The 17,132-nt window shown below is 37.3% G+C and overlaps 2 protein-coding genes and 1 long non-coding RNA gene across 3 annotated transcripts; 1 reads left to right on the forward strand and 2 right to left on the reverse strand.

Annotated features, from left to right (window-relative positions):
- Positions 1-2,874: 2,874 nt before the first annotated feature.
- Positions 2,875-10,209, forward strand: bcl6aa (BCL6A transcription repressor a). Its single transcript, XM_084128204.1, has 9 exons — positions 2,875-3,009; positions 5,915-6,086; positions 6,180-6,401; positions 6,525-7,496; positions 7,819-8,000; positions 8,086-8,253; positions 8,343-8,473; positions 8,552-8,689; positions 8,783-10,209. Exons 1-9 carry the CDS (start codon positions 2,979-2,981, stop codon positions 8,924-8,926), a joined length of 2,160 nt encoding a protein of 719 aa, XP_083984330.1. The 5' UTR covers positions 2,875-2,978; the 3' UTR covers positions 8,927-10,209.
- Positions 10,210-10,263: 54 nt separating this feature from the next.
- On the reverse strand, positions 10,264-12,414 carry LOC311092800. The gene is made up of 5 exons (XR_014608306.1): positions 12,347-12,414; positions 11,921-11,965; positions 11,746-11,811; positions 11,276-11,664; positions 10,264-11,150 (listed from the first exon to the last, which is right to left on the reverse strand). It is a non-coding gene; the product is annotated as an uncharacterized lncRNA (long non-coding RNA).
- Positions 12,415-13,936: 1,522 nt separating this feature from the next.
- smx5 lies at positions 13,937-15,530 on the reverse strand. The gene is made up of 5 exons (XM_084129893.1): positions 15,447-15,530; positions 14,892-14,959; positions 14,758-14,788; positions 14,611-14,670; positions 13,937-14,376 (listed from the first exon to the last, which is right to left on the reverse strand). The coding sequence occupies exons 1-5, from the start codon at positions 15,447-15,449 to the stop codon at positions 14,251-14,253; spliced, it is 288 nt and encodes a 95-aa protein (XP_083986019.1). The 5' UTR covers positions 15,450-15,530; the 3' UTR covers positions 13,937-14,250.
- Positions 15,531-17,132: the final 1,602 nt, after the last annotated feature.

The raw sequence follows: 17,132 nt of genomic DNA on the forward strand, positions 1-17,132 counted from the left end.
TTTACAACAGTATTTGGTTATGCACTTTGAAACTTCTACTTATTGCATTTCCCTACTATTTCCCTTTAAAATTAACTACTTTATACACACACACAAAAAAAAACAGATGTTCCTGATGACATTTCTCTTGACTGCTCAAGCTTAAAACTACAGGTGAGAGTTGTGTAAAAAGTAGTAGGTCAGATTTGTCCAGTTACATTTAGCTTTACGTAAGTATGAGAACAAATGTGATTATGGCACATTGAACTCCTTCTACATTCACTATTCAGCTCATATTTTCTGATTATGCATTCACATCTCAGTAGATTGATGCCCACACATGTACATGCCACAAAAGAACTAGTAAGCAAATCAAAGTCTTGACATCAATATTTAGAAAGATATATATAAATATATTTTATTATTATTTTCTTCGTCATTATGGATCTACATGAATTCCACAAATTTACAATACACAGAAGCAACAAATATAGACCATATGGTTATTATAAACACTTTGTAGAAAAGAAATCAATGTGGACCAAGAAAGGGGTTTTAAAAGTATATAACTAGTTCTAAGCAGTTAATGCTGATAGTTTTTCCACAGTAACAATTTAGCAAGCAATCTTCATCATGACTCTAATGTAAACTCATGATGATACACCATGAAGCAAGAAAGGACATCATCTCAAAACATACTCCCTGTGCTGTGCAGCAAACAGGCCTGAAATGTAAAAATGTCAAGAGCAAAACAGATTCCAAGACTACGAGCCAGCCAAAATTTACAACCTAGCGGTAAAGTTCCTTGCATTCCAGAGTCTGTTATATATAGCCTATATTAAATACTAATATAATTAATTGCAGTGTCCATAACAAAGTGAGATTATAAACTGCCCCAGGGAATATTCACATATTAAGTTCATGTTGTTGAACAGTATTGCTCAGCACTTTAACTTATGATAATAAATCACCTGAAAACCAGAATATGTCTAATAAATTACAGACGATAGCCTATAGGCTAGGCTATTTGCTCAAATATAGGCTAATGTTAAAAATGAGTGCTAAAAACAGAACATTAAGTATTTATTTCTCACACAAACATCGAAGTTTGTGCTCTCTATGCCAGAGTTAGCTGAACTTAGATCTGACGCTGCTTATCCATTATATCCGATGGGTCAAATTAACTATTTTTTTTTTATCAGGTAGCCTACTCTAAATTTTAAATGATATAGGGATACTGCAGAAACTACCGCTGTACCTGAAAGTGAGAACTCAGGGAACTTCACATAGACACTTTTCGAGTGTTTTCTGCAAGTTGGATGAACAACACGACGCCTGATGTGCGTTTGTACCAGCATTGACTGTACGCGTTTAGTGAAGAAAAAAAAACGGGAGACATGCTTGCAAAATACCAAAACAGACATGCCGTCTCCTTATGCTTAATGACAGACGATTCTTTAAAAAAAACACCTTCTTACCAGATGACAGAATAAACCATGTCCATATAATAGCATTAATAATAATAACTAACTGTAAAAAATATATATATATTGTTTATATATATATATATACTAAATGCATTCTTTAAAATGTGTGGCCTAAAGGCTTTAATGAAAGGAGGCCTGAGGTTAATCGGTGATCAGGAGCTGTCATTTCGGTCTTTGCAGCTTAATTTCAGTGGACGTGTTCAGGTTACCAGTTTATAGAAGTTTCGACACTTTAGAACAGTAGTTCACAATTGTATTCAACTTTTGCTCAGAACATAATTAAGTACAACGGAATACCGTAATAAAAATAAATTGGACAAACCACGATTAGCCTACGTATCGTGAAGCAAAAATAACATCATATTCGTGGGCATAAACAACAAGTGTTTGTACGAACTGTTGTTTTTGTGTGCTTCTGTCTTCTCTCGTGGCGGATATGGATACTTTACCAGTAGAGAATGCGGCATCAAATAGTATAGAAAGCGCGGCTCCAAAAGCATGGCTCAGTAATGCCGAGTTGTGCGAAAGAATGAGATTAATTCATCAGTCAGTTGCCTGGCATCTTCACGAGACAAGCGCTCGCGCAAAGTGCAGTAAGGTTCGCCGCCAACTGACCATTAAATAACTAATACTGCACAATTCCGAAACAAAGTGTCTTTAACAAATATTTATCTATATTCCTCTGAAGCACAACCACTTAAACACATTTATCGACGTCATATGCCAAATAACCGTTACTAAGGGTATACGTTAGTTCGTCAGTAGCATATCGCTTATAAACAGACAAACCACGACGAGAACAAAGCAGTTAGAGTCAAAGTTTACATTTTCTAACAAATTAACGGCATTCCAGTTAAGCCAGCATTCAAGCACAATGTCTCAATGTTCATATAGTATATAATCCCGGTCAAACAAACCCTTGTGCACACTGGCCAGCAGGTCCACAGATTTGAAGAGGTAACATAATAGGAAAACGATATCACTTAGAGAGAGAAAATAACACAATAAATCATAATTAAAAAAAACTGTGTCCGTGTGAATAAGCAATCCAGATATGTTCTGTAAAGACTAGGTTATGGCCGTGGGTTTAATACAGGGAAAGGCAACGAACGGACACTTTGCTTATGTCATGGAATAGTAAATTAGTTCTGAGTATTTTGAGGCTGGGCTAAAGAGACAACGTACGTAAGCCACTTTCTCTGGCCACGTGACCGTCTCTGTCTGGACGCGTCCATCAGAAAGGAAGAATTAAACATTGAATGCAACTATTTTTCTCAATCGTAACGGAAATATGATTCTTTCATTTACATTTTAAACATCGAATTTAGAAACACTGTAGTTTATTACTGAAGTGCAATAGTATGAAATTCAATTATTGACGATAACTAAAGAAATACCAACTTAAAGCAAAATCTTACACACCCCTGTCCTCTAAAAATGGTATGGTCGCCAGCTCAAATTCCGAGAATTGAGCTCTCCTGATTCTTAGAACTGGGGTTCTTAGAAGTGGTGATGCAAGAAGTTTCTAGGAAAGCACTACCAGGTGATTTTTTTACATTCTTTTCCTTCTGGCGCGCTGTTGCCATTACTCACACATGTTCATTAGGCTGTTTTATTGGATTTTATGGTTAAATGTTTATCTCGGCTGATTTGAAGGTGTTTTTGTGGACAGTTTCTAGAGCGGAGTGTTTATGTAGTGGGTCTGTCTGGTGAAAATGCTTTTGACAGTTCAGGTCGTCCTGCATGAACAGAACCACACTGCTCTGTCAGTCCTCACTGCGGAACATTGGGGTCGTAAATAGGACTTGCAGCAGAGGGTTGAACATTTAGACGCGGTACGCGTTTTTTTTTTTTTTTTTTTTTTTGCCCAAGCGACTGCTTACAAAGTTGACTAAATAGCACATGGGGGTTAAGATAATACAGTAGAGATTGTGCACTGCGTGGTTAAACACAAAGATAAAAGCGTTAACGAAGACATCCGACGATTTCACTCCTTTTTCTCGGCGCATGTTTTAAAAGTAGTTTGCACTCACGCTCGCTCTTTCTCTTGACGTCTTGGTTTTGTTGTCCTGTGCCAAAACCTGTAAACATTGTGTTTTCAGTGTGTGTATGCTGGTATAAATCACATCCTAAGCTTAGATATGGTTTCTGATCAGTTGTAATGTGAGGTCTGTGATCAGTTGTTGGGGCTATTTGCTCATTACTGTCATCACTGATATTGCTATTATTTTTTTCTTTTCTTTTTTTTTTCCTAAAGTGCACAAGCGATCAATATAGATTTAAAAAGTAGCAGAGACTTTTGAATTGTTATTTGTTATCGTGTTTTAATAATCCGTCAGTGTTTGGCGGTAGAGATGCAGTAGAAAAGTTTGCATCGTTCGGTTCGCTGTCACTTTGTAGCAGCACGAGCATAACAGACCTGCACAAGTTTCTCTCTTGTCATGTTTTTTTTCTTTGTATACATTTGTGATTTATCACCAGTGTGTTGTGCGTTTCATTTTAAAGTAAGTTGTAATGTTCTCGTCAGAAATGCAACAAAATAGAAAGATGTAGAGATGTATATGGATAATAAGACCGGTTTAAAAAGAAATCGACTATATTTAAAGTGGTCACAAAGTGCTGGTTGACATTGAGCAGTGGCTTATAAATCTTGCCGCTGTTTGTGTGTTTTGGATTGGGCTCTATTCCTGGAGTGAGCACATTTATTGGCGTTACATTGAGTAAAAGTGTTAAATAAGATTTAATACTTAAGAAGATCTAAACAGAGTAAGAATGCGAGATATGCGAGAGCTCAATTAACCACGAGCGCGTGCGCTCTGCCATACGACACTTCTCTGTGTTCGTGAGAAGTTGACGTTCTGTTTATACGTTCTTAGTGATTTAAGACAGTTAAGTGCATGCGAAATTGCCAAATATGACTTGATATGCGAGTCGCAGGTGTTGTCGTTTAGTGCCGCTGAACTTCAAAACGGTCACTGGGTGACATCTCGTGGACGCAAAACTTCGGATTTCTTAAACAACAAAAGTAAAAGTAGTTCACAATCAGAGTGGCTACAAAAGTTCTGGTCTATAGAATCTATTTTCATAAACGTTGTAAAGAGCTTATGTATTGAGGTGTTGTGGTTTCTGTGTGTAATTGTTATTTGTTTTACTAGTGGTTAAAATCCATATCCCTTTCCCGGTCATGGGTGTTTTGCCTCCTCACACAAGAGCATTACAGCTGCTTTGGCATCATGACAGCGCGCGGTCTGGGATATTGATATTATGTAGGCTCAAATGGAAACGTAATCTCTAATACTGAATGTTCAACATGTGAGAAATGTTCGCCTAACTATTTAAAGGCGTCCAGTGAAACTATAATTGTGTCAAGGCGCCAGATGTGACTGGGAGAACCGTCTGAGGTGATGCGTTCAATGTCTGAACGTTGGACAGCAGAATGTGTTGTCTCAAAATGAATCTATTAAAAAAATAAACTCTTCTACAGTATTAACATCATTCTTTGTTTTGTGTTTGTTGTCTATTCCACTTTGTCTGTTATTACACCCATTCCTCAATAGTGAAGTGCATCGGTTCACAGTGTTGTAATAAACAACCTAATTTTCCCATGACTCATTCGAGTTTATTCTCCTCCACATAAAGTCTTTAAAATCGCAGGGAAAGAAGCTATTTTCTTCAGAAGGCAAAAGCTGTGTAAATGCACACTTCAGTGAACTAGGGACATATCAAGATAAATATGCATTTTCCGAGAAAGTGAAAACTTGATTAAGGTTCCTATAAATGTGGTCAGATAAAAGATAATTTTAGGTAGGAAGAAAAACGATTCTCAGACGTGACAAAACCACTGCACGTGGATGGACGTCAGATCTCTAACTAAATATTTTCATCATTTGTCGCCACCTACCGGAGAAAGAGAGAGAACTATAAATGTAATTGATTTTCAGATTAAAGGGATAGTTCACCCAAAAATTATAAGTCTGTCATCATTTACTCATCCTCGTGTTATTCCAAACCCTAATGGCTCACTTTCTTCAATGGAACACAAAAGGAGTTGTCAGGCAGAATGACAGCCTCAGTCACCATTCACTTTCATTGTATGCAAAAAAAGTTGCAATCAAAGTGAATGGCGACTGAGGCTGTCATTCTCCATAACGTCTCCTTTTGTGTTCCTTTGTCAGAGGAAAAGCAGAGGAGGTACACATTGACAATTATTTTTTTTTTTTTTTGATGCATAACATGATTAAAGCTATATTCTTAATAGATGTTTTGACATGCCTCCCTAAAAAAAGCAAAGAACAACAGCAATGCCTTTGTTTCTAAAGTTTCTAACAGCTAATATAAGCTTTAAAAGATTCCTGTGATGTTGGAATAATACCCAACTTTTCTGATTTTAGCACGTCGTTCAGTGAGCACCGATTACATCATTCATGGTTCATTGTGTTTCCCAACAGATCTCGAAAAAATGGCTTGTGCAGCCGACAGCTGCATCCAATTCACGCGTCATGCAAGTGATGTCCTTCTCAACCTGAACCGACTGCGCAGCAGAGATATCCTCACAGATGTCACAATTCTGGTCAACAGACAACAGTTTCGAGCACACAAAACGGTCCTTATGGCATGCAGGTGCATTTGAAGGCTATTTGTATTTCTGTTACATGCTTGCCTATGGTGGCAATATGTTAAAGTGTGACTAAAACTAAAATAATTTCTTCACAGTGGGCTCTTTTACTCAATCTTTACTGATTCACACAAATGTAACCTGAACGCCATCAGTCTGGACCCAAAAGTTGACCCAGAGGGTTTCGCAATCCTTCTGGAGTTTATGTACACTTCACGTCTCGCACTGAAGGAAAGCCTCATCATGGCCATCATGAACACAGCCATCTACTTGCAGATGGACCATGTTGTTGACACCTGCCACAGATTCATCAAGTCCAGGTATGTTTTGCTTTGTTCATAAATGACCCCTTAGTGCTTAAAAGTACAGAATGCTAAATGGAATGTTAAATAGTTTTTTGAGAGAAAACCAAGGTCTTTAATTTGCTCAATATTCCCATGCAGTGACTCCTCCATCAAACTTCCCAGAGAGGACTTTCTGGTCAGCCCCCTGCTTTTACCTCAAGACGTTCACAGTTACAGACCCCACGAGGTGATGGATAACGTTTCTGGGCGGGCAGCGACTTTCAGAGATGGGAGACCCTATGGCGTCTGCATGTTTAACGGGGTCAATGCTCCCAACAACTCATACCTGTACAGCCAGTTTCCCATGCAAGGTTTCCCCTTTCCTCTTTGCAAGCTTACAGACACCAAGAACACTTTCTCAGACTTCTCAAAGGGAGGCATCATCCATCACAAACACTGCTCTCCGGTCGACGGTAACAACACTGTGCTGGCCGACTTCACCCGCAGCGCCACCGTCGGGAGCTCAAGCTCCGCTTGCCACGCAGGCTCATACTCCTCAAGGGAGCTGGGAAGAGATGCGGAAATGAAGCAGGAGACCTTGGAGGGAGTGGTTCATTCGATCGGGATGAGCTCCAGGAAACATGGCTTTACCAGTCTGGCCCAAGAGCAGCAGAGGGAGACTGGGAAAGAGCAGAGTTCCCTGGCAGAGGAACATTTGAGCCACCAACACTACTCCATGGGCATATCCTCCAATGGACGCAAAACCTTGATGAGCAGCCCCCAGAGCCCCCTCAAATCAGACTGCCAGCCCAATTCCCCAACAGAGTCGAGCAGCAGCAAAAACGCCGCCCTCGCACAGGCCTCGCAACCTCCAACCTCTCAAGGTACACAAGACCCTAAAGCTCGCAACTGGAAGAAGTACAAGTTCATTGTGCTCAATCAAAGCTCCAAGGAGGAGGAGACCAATCCTCGTGACCCTGGAATGCACTCCCCACCGAGGCCGGGCTTGTCTGCTTTCCTTCACCACGTTGACTCTGAACATCCCGACTCGAAGACAACGACAAAAATTAGCGAGCAAGGCGAAGACTTCACTGTGCCTCAGGCCAGTCGCCTGAACAACATCATCAACAGGTGAGTTTTTCCGAAGGAAATCTGAAACTCTTTAAGGTTTAAGGTGTCATCCTGTAGTATGTGTACAGAAACAGACTAGAAGATCTCGTTTCCTAATGCAGTAAAGTTTAGAACTGCCGGTTTGTGAGTATTTTGTGAAACTGTTCTCCACCCACCACCTCCACAAAGCCAGATTGAATTTTTCTTCATCCATTCCAATCCTCTTAAAGCACACAGAGGATTTACCTCTTAGCAGGAATGTGTGAAATTCATTCAGTATCCTATAAAAATTTGAGTGAATTCCTCTGCATAAAGACCTAAAATGTGGTTTTCTCCTCATCAGAACTCTGGAGGGATCACAGAGGAACAGCGACAGCCACTCTTCTCTCTATATGAGCCATTTAAAATGCTCGTCTTGCGGCTCCCAGTCTCCACAGCACTCTGACATCTGTCCCAACACGTCGGCCTCACGTCTGGCCGAGGAGATGTCTGAGATGCACTCTGAGTACTCTGATTCCAGCTGTGGTAAGAAACTCTTCAAAATGGTTTCCTAAGAACCTGTTTGTGTCTTCCAAAACCAACCTAAAACCATTACTCCTTTGCCTCACAGAAAATGGAACCTACTTCTGTAATGAATGTGACTCCAAGTTTGCAGAGGAGGAAGCCTTGAAACGCCACACGCTTCAGGTCCACAGCGACAAGCCATACAAATGTGACCGTTGCCAAGCAGCATTCCGCTACAAGGGAAACCTTGCCAGTCATAAAACAGTTCACACCGGTAAAAATAAACAGCTGCTGCTGCTACAAATGTAATTTTGGCTTTGACGTTTGATGTTTTGCTTAACCTCCTTTTCATTTGCGTTGCAGGAGAGAAACCATATAGATGCAATATCTGCGGAGCTCAGTTCAACAGACCAGCAAACCTCAAAACCCACACACGGATTCACTCAGGAGAAAAGCCATACAAGTGTGAGACATGCGGCGCTAGATTTGTGCAGGTGAGTGCTTCGAGTTAATCAATTGTAGAGACAGAGAAAAAGAGATTTGAAAGAATAACGTAACTTTTTTTTGCACAGGTTGCTCACCTTCGGGCTCACGTTCTGATTCATACCGGAGAGAAGCCATATCCATGTGAGATCTGTGGCACTCGTTTCCGCCATTTGCAGACACTGAAAAGCCACCTGCGAATACACACAGGAGAAAAGCCCTATCATGTAAGAATACGTACAGCCATATCACAACTAGATCTATAAAGTGCAAAAGCATTCATTCTCGTCCTAAATTCTGTTCTTGCATTTGTTTTTCAGTGTGAGAAATGCAACTTGCATTTTCGCCACAAGAGTCAGCTGCGGTTACACCTCCGGCAGAAGCATGGCGCGATCACCAACACCAAAATCCAATATCGCATGTCCTCGACAGACCTACCGACTGACTTGACGAAGGCATGCTGAGCAGGCACTTTGGGGCAGACCTGACCATGGCATTATATGACCTGACTTGTACAATCATTCAAAATTTTAGTGCCACACTGTGTTAATCGGACAAGAAGAAAAAAAAAACTGGCATGAAATGCCAGTCTAAACGGGTTTCCTCTACATTTGAACATAGAACAACAATATGATCTCTTGTAGTCACTTTATTGTTTATATTTACATATGAATATATATTAATGTTGGGATTGTTTTTACAATTTGAGTTTTAAAAAGCTTTATTTTGTTGGAAGAAGGATGGAATGTAAAACATTTAAATCTGGTTTTTGAAAATACAGTATTTTCTAATGAAAAAAAACAACAACATACTTTTCTGAAGGTATTGGGGATTTTGATCGAGGTTGGAATATTTTAAGTCTAACACATTTCTCGCAAAGCAAAGAATTGTGTGTCTATAGATTTTTATATATAAATGTACAGGTTACACTATGTTGGAACAACCTCTGACTTGTAAGAGGATCTCCTAACTGTGACTATAGCATTGAATATCTTACTTGGTTTTTGTCGTGTACTTTTGAGAATGATGGCTGCTCTCTCAAATGGAAAACATGCATGAGGTGGGTTGCCACTGATAAACTTTTATTATGTAGGAAACTGCATAAATATTGTGACAAAGTGTAATTACTTTACATCAAGATTGCTCTCTGCTGGCAGAGCCGGTCTGGAATTACATGATAACATATGCATTCAAAAGTAATAATAATGATAATAATAAAAAAAAAGAAAAAAAAAAGGTACCGCTATGTTATGATCAAGGAGATATTTTGCTTCAGATGTATTTGTATAGAAACGTGACTTTTTATTTCTTTTGGCAAGTGAAGGTTTACAGTTTTGTTGTTGTTCTAGAAGCTACATTAAAAGGTTATACTATTGTCTTTATTTTCTTTTTGTCTGTGTATACACTGTGTACTCAAGGTGCCTTTCTCAATGGTGTCTGAATTTCTTTTCATTCAGCCCAGCTCTACTAAGGTACAACTGAAGGGCAACATGTTTTTTTTTTGAGTGTGTAGACATGCAAGAATGTGTGACAGAAGGACGCTGTGACTGCGTGTGTGTGCATGTGTGCTTTATAAATGCTTTTCACACACTTTAAGAAAAAAAAATGCAAATCATTGCGTGAGCTATACATCTTCAGGACTTGTTTTGGGATTGGGCTTTTTTAAATAATAAAAAAAATGCATTAAGCTTATTGTAAAATATAGATGTATGAATGTAAAATAAAAGTATTGGATTTCTATGTCTAACACTTGTGTATAGCCTATTTATTTCATATTCAAGGCAACATGAAAGTGAAAGACAACGAAGACCTTTGTCAGGGTCATTTTTTAACACCAAGTTTCAAGTGCATTCACCATTTTCTTGACAATTTAATCATCTAACATTTCCCTATATATATATATATATATATTCATATATTTTTAAAAGCTTAGCATTATGGGAATGCTTGCATGCTACAACAAAGACCGAATTGTTAGAGAGTCGAGACAATAAGCAGGGAACCAAATCACCACAAGCTTGGGGTAGTGAAAAAGCAACACTGGAAGCTCTACACCTCTGTAGTATCAATTCCTTTTCCAGGACTAGAGTACTATGAAAGAATGAACTAACCCCAGTAGGAGTGAAACACTACAAAACAGTTGGGCTACAGAGTTTGTTTTTACCACAGACATTTGCTTTAGGTTACACCAGTACTGATTCACAGACACAGTCAACAGGTGACAAACAGCTCCATCTAAAACACCACAACCAGATATACACCACTTCAACATGCTGAGATGTATATAAAACATCAACCAAAATGATTTTTTGACTCCACAACTAATGCTCAGACCTATAAAGTACACATCATAGAGCACTACATACTGCATAGCATCATACAGATCATACAATGCAAGTCTACAACATAGTCATTATGAGAAATTGGGGCGAGGGATCAGAAAACTATCCATTACAAACCAAAGGTATTAGATCCTCTTGTGTTACTCTGGAAGAGGTCTGAGATTCTTTTGCTTCCTTCTTAAAAACCAATAAAACAAAAAAGCAACAATATAGCCCAGAATGCAACGCATGCACGTTTTTTCTACCATGGTGGGGAATTTCCATTGACTTCTGTAATTTTTATACTGAGTAAATACCTTTATACTTAACGAAACCTCTGTGCCCCCAAAAAAGAACATCTAATAAACTATCATTGTTTTTAATACCAGGTTAATCATATTCTCTATCAACTAATCCAACTCAACCCCAAAACATAAATCTAGCGAGGTCACTAGTTACCATTCAATAGTTTTCACTACATTTTTAAAGGACATGTTGAATGGTGAGGAGTCGGACACTTTGGCCCTCACAAATAGTCAAGCCTTTACAAACACATTAAACTGAATTTTGTCAAACCTGATTTACAACAAGCGATAGAGGGATCTCTCACTAACAGAATTTGAAGTAGCTTGGCTATTCTGGGTCTGCATTAATAAGCACAAGAACAGAACACAAATATTTACTTTATTTACAACAGTTTCCGATTAGCTGAAGTCATTTTTAAAAACTGAACTTTCACCTGCAACTTTATTCACAGGTGAATGCACAACCATGCACTGATGCAAAGCTCACGCTGCTTCTTCTAGCTCAAAATCATGAACAAGAGTGTCATTGAGGTTCTCGGGGCCAAGTATCCAGTGATTTTTCTTCTGAGTAGAAATCTAAAAAACACAGAATTCAAAAACTGATCACTTACACACACACACAAACGTAACTAAAAACCCTTTTCTATACAATCCTACCTTTTCTTCAAGCAGCTCTTGGAGTATAGAGTTTAGAGCAGAACCTTTACCAATGCGATCGTCCATCTAAATGACAAAACAATATCGTGAAAAAATAAATTGGTCAGTTATCGTTCTTAAAACTTTTTTAATCGTTGCATAATTGATGACTTCCTAGGTCCTTCTCTCAACTTACTTTGCTGTGGTGCCGCTCAGAGCAACACTCCTCCATGTGGTTCTCCTAAAAACACAGATGAACACCACTTGAACTTGTCTGGAATTCTTTCAGTATGAAATCCATACAATTCCCAATTCATGACTTCAGTGATTCATTGTGCTTGTAATATGCCATGTAGTAAAAGTAATAAATCTCTGCGATAAACACAGACAGGAAATTGACAAATTTATCGTAAAAAAAAAATCGACTACTTATTATTCACACTTAAAAGCTGTTTCAAAACGTAGGCCTATGTTGTGGAAATCATGGGAGCGTTCTGAATCAGCTGAGCTCGAAATTAATCGGAAGGCGCCAATTATGAAGTATAGCCTAATACTTAGAGATGACACAAGGTATTGAAATAACCATAAACAATTTTATGGAAAGGATGAAAATCACACCTACCATTCTGTATCTGTGTAATTTAAGAGTAGCCTAACCCGCGAACGTGTCAGCAAGGCCTAAAATGGAAAATTAACAAACGGCTGGTAGCAATTTCTCTTGGTTCACACGGTTCAACCAAATTAACAAATTTCAAGTTCATTCATTGGTGAGCTAATTAACAAATACTTCGGCACTCATGAAACGGATATTGTGACCGTTTATATACTGTCTATGATTGTGACGTACATCTGAGTGAGAAACGGCTACTTGGGCAAGAAAAAAAATGTAGGGCGGGATTTGATGTAAACCATCGGGAATTGTAATAGTTTTTGCTGCTATATCGTGTGAGTGACAGGATGTTCGGCCTTCGCGCCATGGAACACGTCACTCACTGGAAGTGGGAAGGGAAGTTATTTTAATTCAAGATTGTTCCTTTTGTGGTGCTGAAGACGAATATATATTTCATCTTGTCTGGGAATGCACATATACATGTCTGTTTTGGAAGGATTTCTGTATCCTTGTACGCACATTTTCATCACAGAGTTTTTCTTTGTTATATCTAGGCTATGTTTTATTTGGTCAGCACATCTTTGATAAAGATGTAAAGGACCAATATTTTTTTGATAAACTTATTTATTCTTCTAGCGAAATTTGTCTTACACAAATGTAAATTCCAGGGTGCTAAGCCCTACTTTTTAATTTTAAGTAAGGAACTTAAATCGTACCTGGACACTCCATACATCCATCAACTCCTAAAGCCCTTAAAACTGTCTACTGTGTCATTTGTATTATATTTTCCTGATTTCGTAACCTGTAATTGTACTCTCAATTGTATTTACCCCTGGCATTGATTATGTAGGCTATGTTCTTAGCAAAAAAAAAAATTCAAGATTACCAGTACATGCATTTAAATAAATAAATAATGATGTGCACTGGTAAATCATTACAATAAATACTGCAATATTCCATAAAATAATTGATCCAATAGTGACTTTACTTATAACACTTGCAGTGATAGACTGCTAACATAGTCTTAATTTGAAACTGTTTAAATATCAATATTCCCAAAATCTTGAGATTAGTACTTCACCATACAATAAATGTCATACTTGAAAGGTTTAAAATGAAACAACACACTGCTATAGCCAAATGCTGTAATATATTTTTCCTTACTTGTATGTACAGTACATGATGATTAACAGATTTAGGTAGAAACTATTTAATAGTAAGAAATGTCATAATTAAGAGAATTTTTCTGTAGCCTATCTCATCCACTGACCCACCCCGAAGTATTTGCAGGGACTTCATTTGAAAACAATGGGTGTAAAATAAGTTGCACAGTAATACATATGAATAAATAATCATTTGAATAAATTATTCAACAATAAATCTTATGACTTGTGATGATGCCAAAAGACTTAGCTTCTCGACATTTTAAATAGCTAAAGATATTTACACCACAGAGAGGAAAAATAAGTACAAAAACCTATGCAGCCCAAATTATCCATATTCAACAAATCAAATAGAATCGTACCTTAACCAGTATATCAACATTTAATGCTGTGCAAAAGTTTGCCAATGGCTGAACTAAAAAGAAACAACAACACAAGCTTTTTCATCAAAAAGAAAGCGATGAAAGAAAATACTTTATTACTGTATCAGTAGGCCTGAAAAACAAAGAATTTAGATGCAGTACAGAACCTTTTTAACATACATTAAAAGGCATACAACCACTAACTGAAAAAATGTCACACCCTCTCAACAATGGGCCTCATGACTAAAGAGGTAAAAAGGAAAATTACAACAACAAACTTTACATAAAGTTTCAGGTAAAAAAAAAAAAAAAGATAATTTAACCTACAAAACTCCACAGATGATGCGTGTGAACAGTCCAACAAAACAACCTTTTCTCAAATGGAAACGCATTATTGTTTCTGTTGCATAGCTTCTTTGCGTGCAGCATCCTGTAGAAGCTGTGTGTCCACTTCATCCGCAGGAAGCTGTACATACCGCACCACCGATCCACGGATAAAGCAGTTCTTCACCGACAACTAAAACAATACAAAATATTAGAGTCATTTCTATAGATGGAGTTCTCCTAAGAGTGTTCATCAGTTGAGCACCTGCTCAAGATCAGGTTCCTGAGCTTCCAGGCACAGAACAGATTTCTACCATATAATTACTTCTCTTTACAATCTATTGACTGATTATGTGGTTTAAATATTGTGCACACCCACACAACACTTCCTAATCTATAACAAACAACACACTTGACAAGTTCTCACCATGTGCGGATATTTCTCCGGATCAGTGACACTGATATCTGTCAGTTTGATGTTCAAATACTGTGAAGGGAGAACAAGTTTAATTTTAAAATCGAAATTCACACAACATTTGCTTAGATTTCAACAAAGCAGGGTTTGCTGCCATACCTGATCAACTGAGTGTAATGTTCCACATATGCTGCAAAGTTGAAAATCAGAATGTAATGAGTTTCCACACACATTACACTGTGTGCACATATTATACTTTAAAAGTATGACACGCATAAAAAGAAAGTGCCTACCTCAAGTCATTCTTGAGCTCCACCACAACATCTTTGCCGACCAAGGACTTGAAGAACGAGTAGAAGAGCTGAGGAATGAAATGTTTGAATGTTACATTATGTTCTCACATGAAGAACAAGAATTGATTACACGATATTAAAATGTAATTAAACCTGTGAAATATAACGTTACTGTCAGACAATGAGAGAAGTCATTAAATTGCAAACACTGAAAGCAAATTTCACTAGCTACAAATAATCGAACATTATTCGACCACATAAAATATAAAGACATACATTAATGTAAAAATATCAGAGTAAATCATAGTTGCTTCTAATAGGGATTTAATTAAAAGAATAATAATAATTTGATTGAGACAGGACAGGTTTATTAGGCTATCCAGAGAGCTAGCCGTTAGCAGGCTGCGGTGATTATTAATTGGTCGCCAACGCTGGTGAACCGTAAACAATAAAACATGTTACATATTGCAAAAGGATTTATTTGGTCTATGCAAAAATTATATACGTTTTAAAGGTAATAATCAATGTATGTTATTGCTAAATAACAACACTTACCATTTTCACGCGGTTTTGTGCTTCTGGTCACTGACGTCATCAAAAAGCTGCCGTTTTTTTCTCTTCGTGCTTCTATTGGCTAGAAGAATTCAGACGTAATGGTCCCATTGGTGGAGAGATTTTGCGTCTTCTTTACGCATCTTGGTAAATCCCTCACAAACACCGAATAATAAATTGTCTAATTATTAAAGAAGCTTAAAGATGCTTGTTATTTTTAAATAAAATATTTTATAATAAAATTAAATAAATGCCAGAAGATAAACTTTTACTTTACCTACACGGCTTGCTAACATACATCATAAGAGAATCTCTAGCAATTCCCCTCTATCACCAGCAGATGGAGGCACAGACTATAGATAGAATTTATGTCAGGGTCCCATTCTCTTCTATGAGTCATTCCACGAAACCGGTATTTTTGGATTTTTTACTTATATGTATTACTTTTCTGAACACCCCACAACATTAATTACATATTTAACTTCCAGAAAAACATATTTTCCCACCTCAGGCATCAAATCCCTATTATTATTGGTAATTATTTTAAGATATGGGCGCTATTACTTCAAACCTGTTATGGACACTATGGGAGCTCTCTGAATATGATTATAAAATATATTTGTAATGAAATCAACATTCATATAACAATCATATGTCCCTCACACTAATTCAGTAATTGTAAATGTAAAATTTACATATAATTTTACACTTACGCTATACTAAATCCTGAAATGGGCACTTTTTGTGACAGCAACCTCATAATTTTTTTCTCAAAGATGTGGCTTAACTTCAGAATTTGAACTAAAATCAGTATTCTTATGATTGCTCTGAACATTTCTGACTAAGTTCAGCAAACACTAAATTACTTATTCATAAACTTAAAAAAATAATTAATAAAAATGTAGGTGTGACGGGGTTGAGACTAAGGTAACAGCGTTGAAGATGGTAACGGGGTTGAAGAGACAAATACAGCTTAACATATACATAGTTGTTTTTTACTCAAATTCACTGTAAGATTTTCAATGATCACTGTATTTCATTATGTAACCAAGAAAAACAACAGATATAAATTGCAATTGCAACTCAGTTTTATTAACCCGACTGCAGGAAAAACAATAATAACTCAGAATACATTAGAACATTATAAACTGACTAAATAGGTAATCAAAATAAAACATATTACTTGTGTGCTTTTTTGATGTGTTTGTGTGCGTGTGCGAACGTGTTTTTGTGTGTTTTTTTGCATGTGTGCACGCTTCGTGGCAAAAAAGTAACGGGGTTGTGATTTTTTTGCTTGAAAATGGCCACTGCTCTACATGTAGTGAATAACAGGAGAGCACATGGCATTCATGGTATTAAGAAATCATGTATATTGTTGAAATAACAAAGATAATTTTCACATGTAATAGATTTATATCTTTATTTAATGTAACAGGGTTGAGTCATTGAGCTTGACAACCACAATATCACAATTCTAAATAAGTTATAGTTATAAAAGAAGGTGGTAACTTGCCTGTGTCTGCACACAATGTTGTTCAGAAGACTTCTATGATGTTAATTCCTGTTATTGATGTCACATAAGGATCTGTTCATTAGTTTTATGGGGAGAATGGTTTGTGTAACGGGGTTGAGGGATTACTGAGGGACAGAACTAAATAATGTGATTTTAATGAATAATCATGAATTTAC

The sequence above is a fragment of the Abramis brama genome (genome assembly GCF_963993115.1).
Source record: "Abramis brama genome assembly, chromosome: 11".
Classification (NCBI taxonomy): domain Eukaryota; kingdom Metazoa; phylum Chordata; class Actinopteri; order Cypriniformes; family Leuciscidae; genus Abramis; species Abramis brama.

Bases quoted from the DNA above. Each gene is read 5' to 3' on its own strand.
- bcl6aa (XM_084128204.1), top strand. From the start codon at position 2,979: ATGCAAGAAGTTTCTAGGAAAGCACTACCAG. The intron at 3,010-5,914 runs GTGATTTTTTTA...GTTTCCCAACAG, and splicing joins TTCTAGGAAAGCACTACCAG to ATCTCGAAAAAATGGCTTGT. The intron at 8,474-8,551 runs GTGAGTGCTTCG...TTTTTTGCACAG, and splicing joins GCGGCGCTAGATTTGTGCAG to GTTGCTCACCTTCGGGCTCA.
- smx5 (XM_084129893.1), bottom strand. The intron at 14,671-14,757 runs GTATGGCAGCAA...CTCCCTTCACAG, and splicing joins CATTACACTCAGTTGATCAG to TATTTGAACATCAAACTGAC. The intron at 14,377-14,610 runs GTGAGAACTTGT...GTATTGTTTTAG, and splicing joins CGGAGAAATATCCGCACATG to TTGTCGGTGAAGAACTGCTT.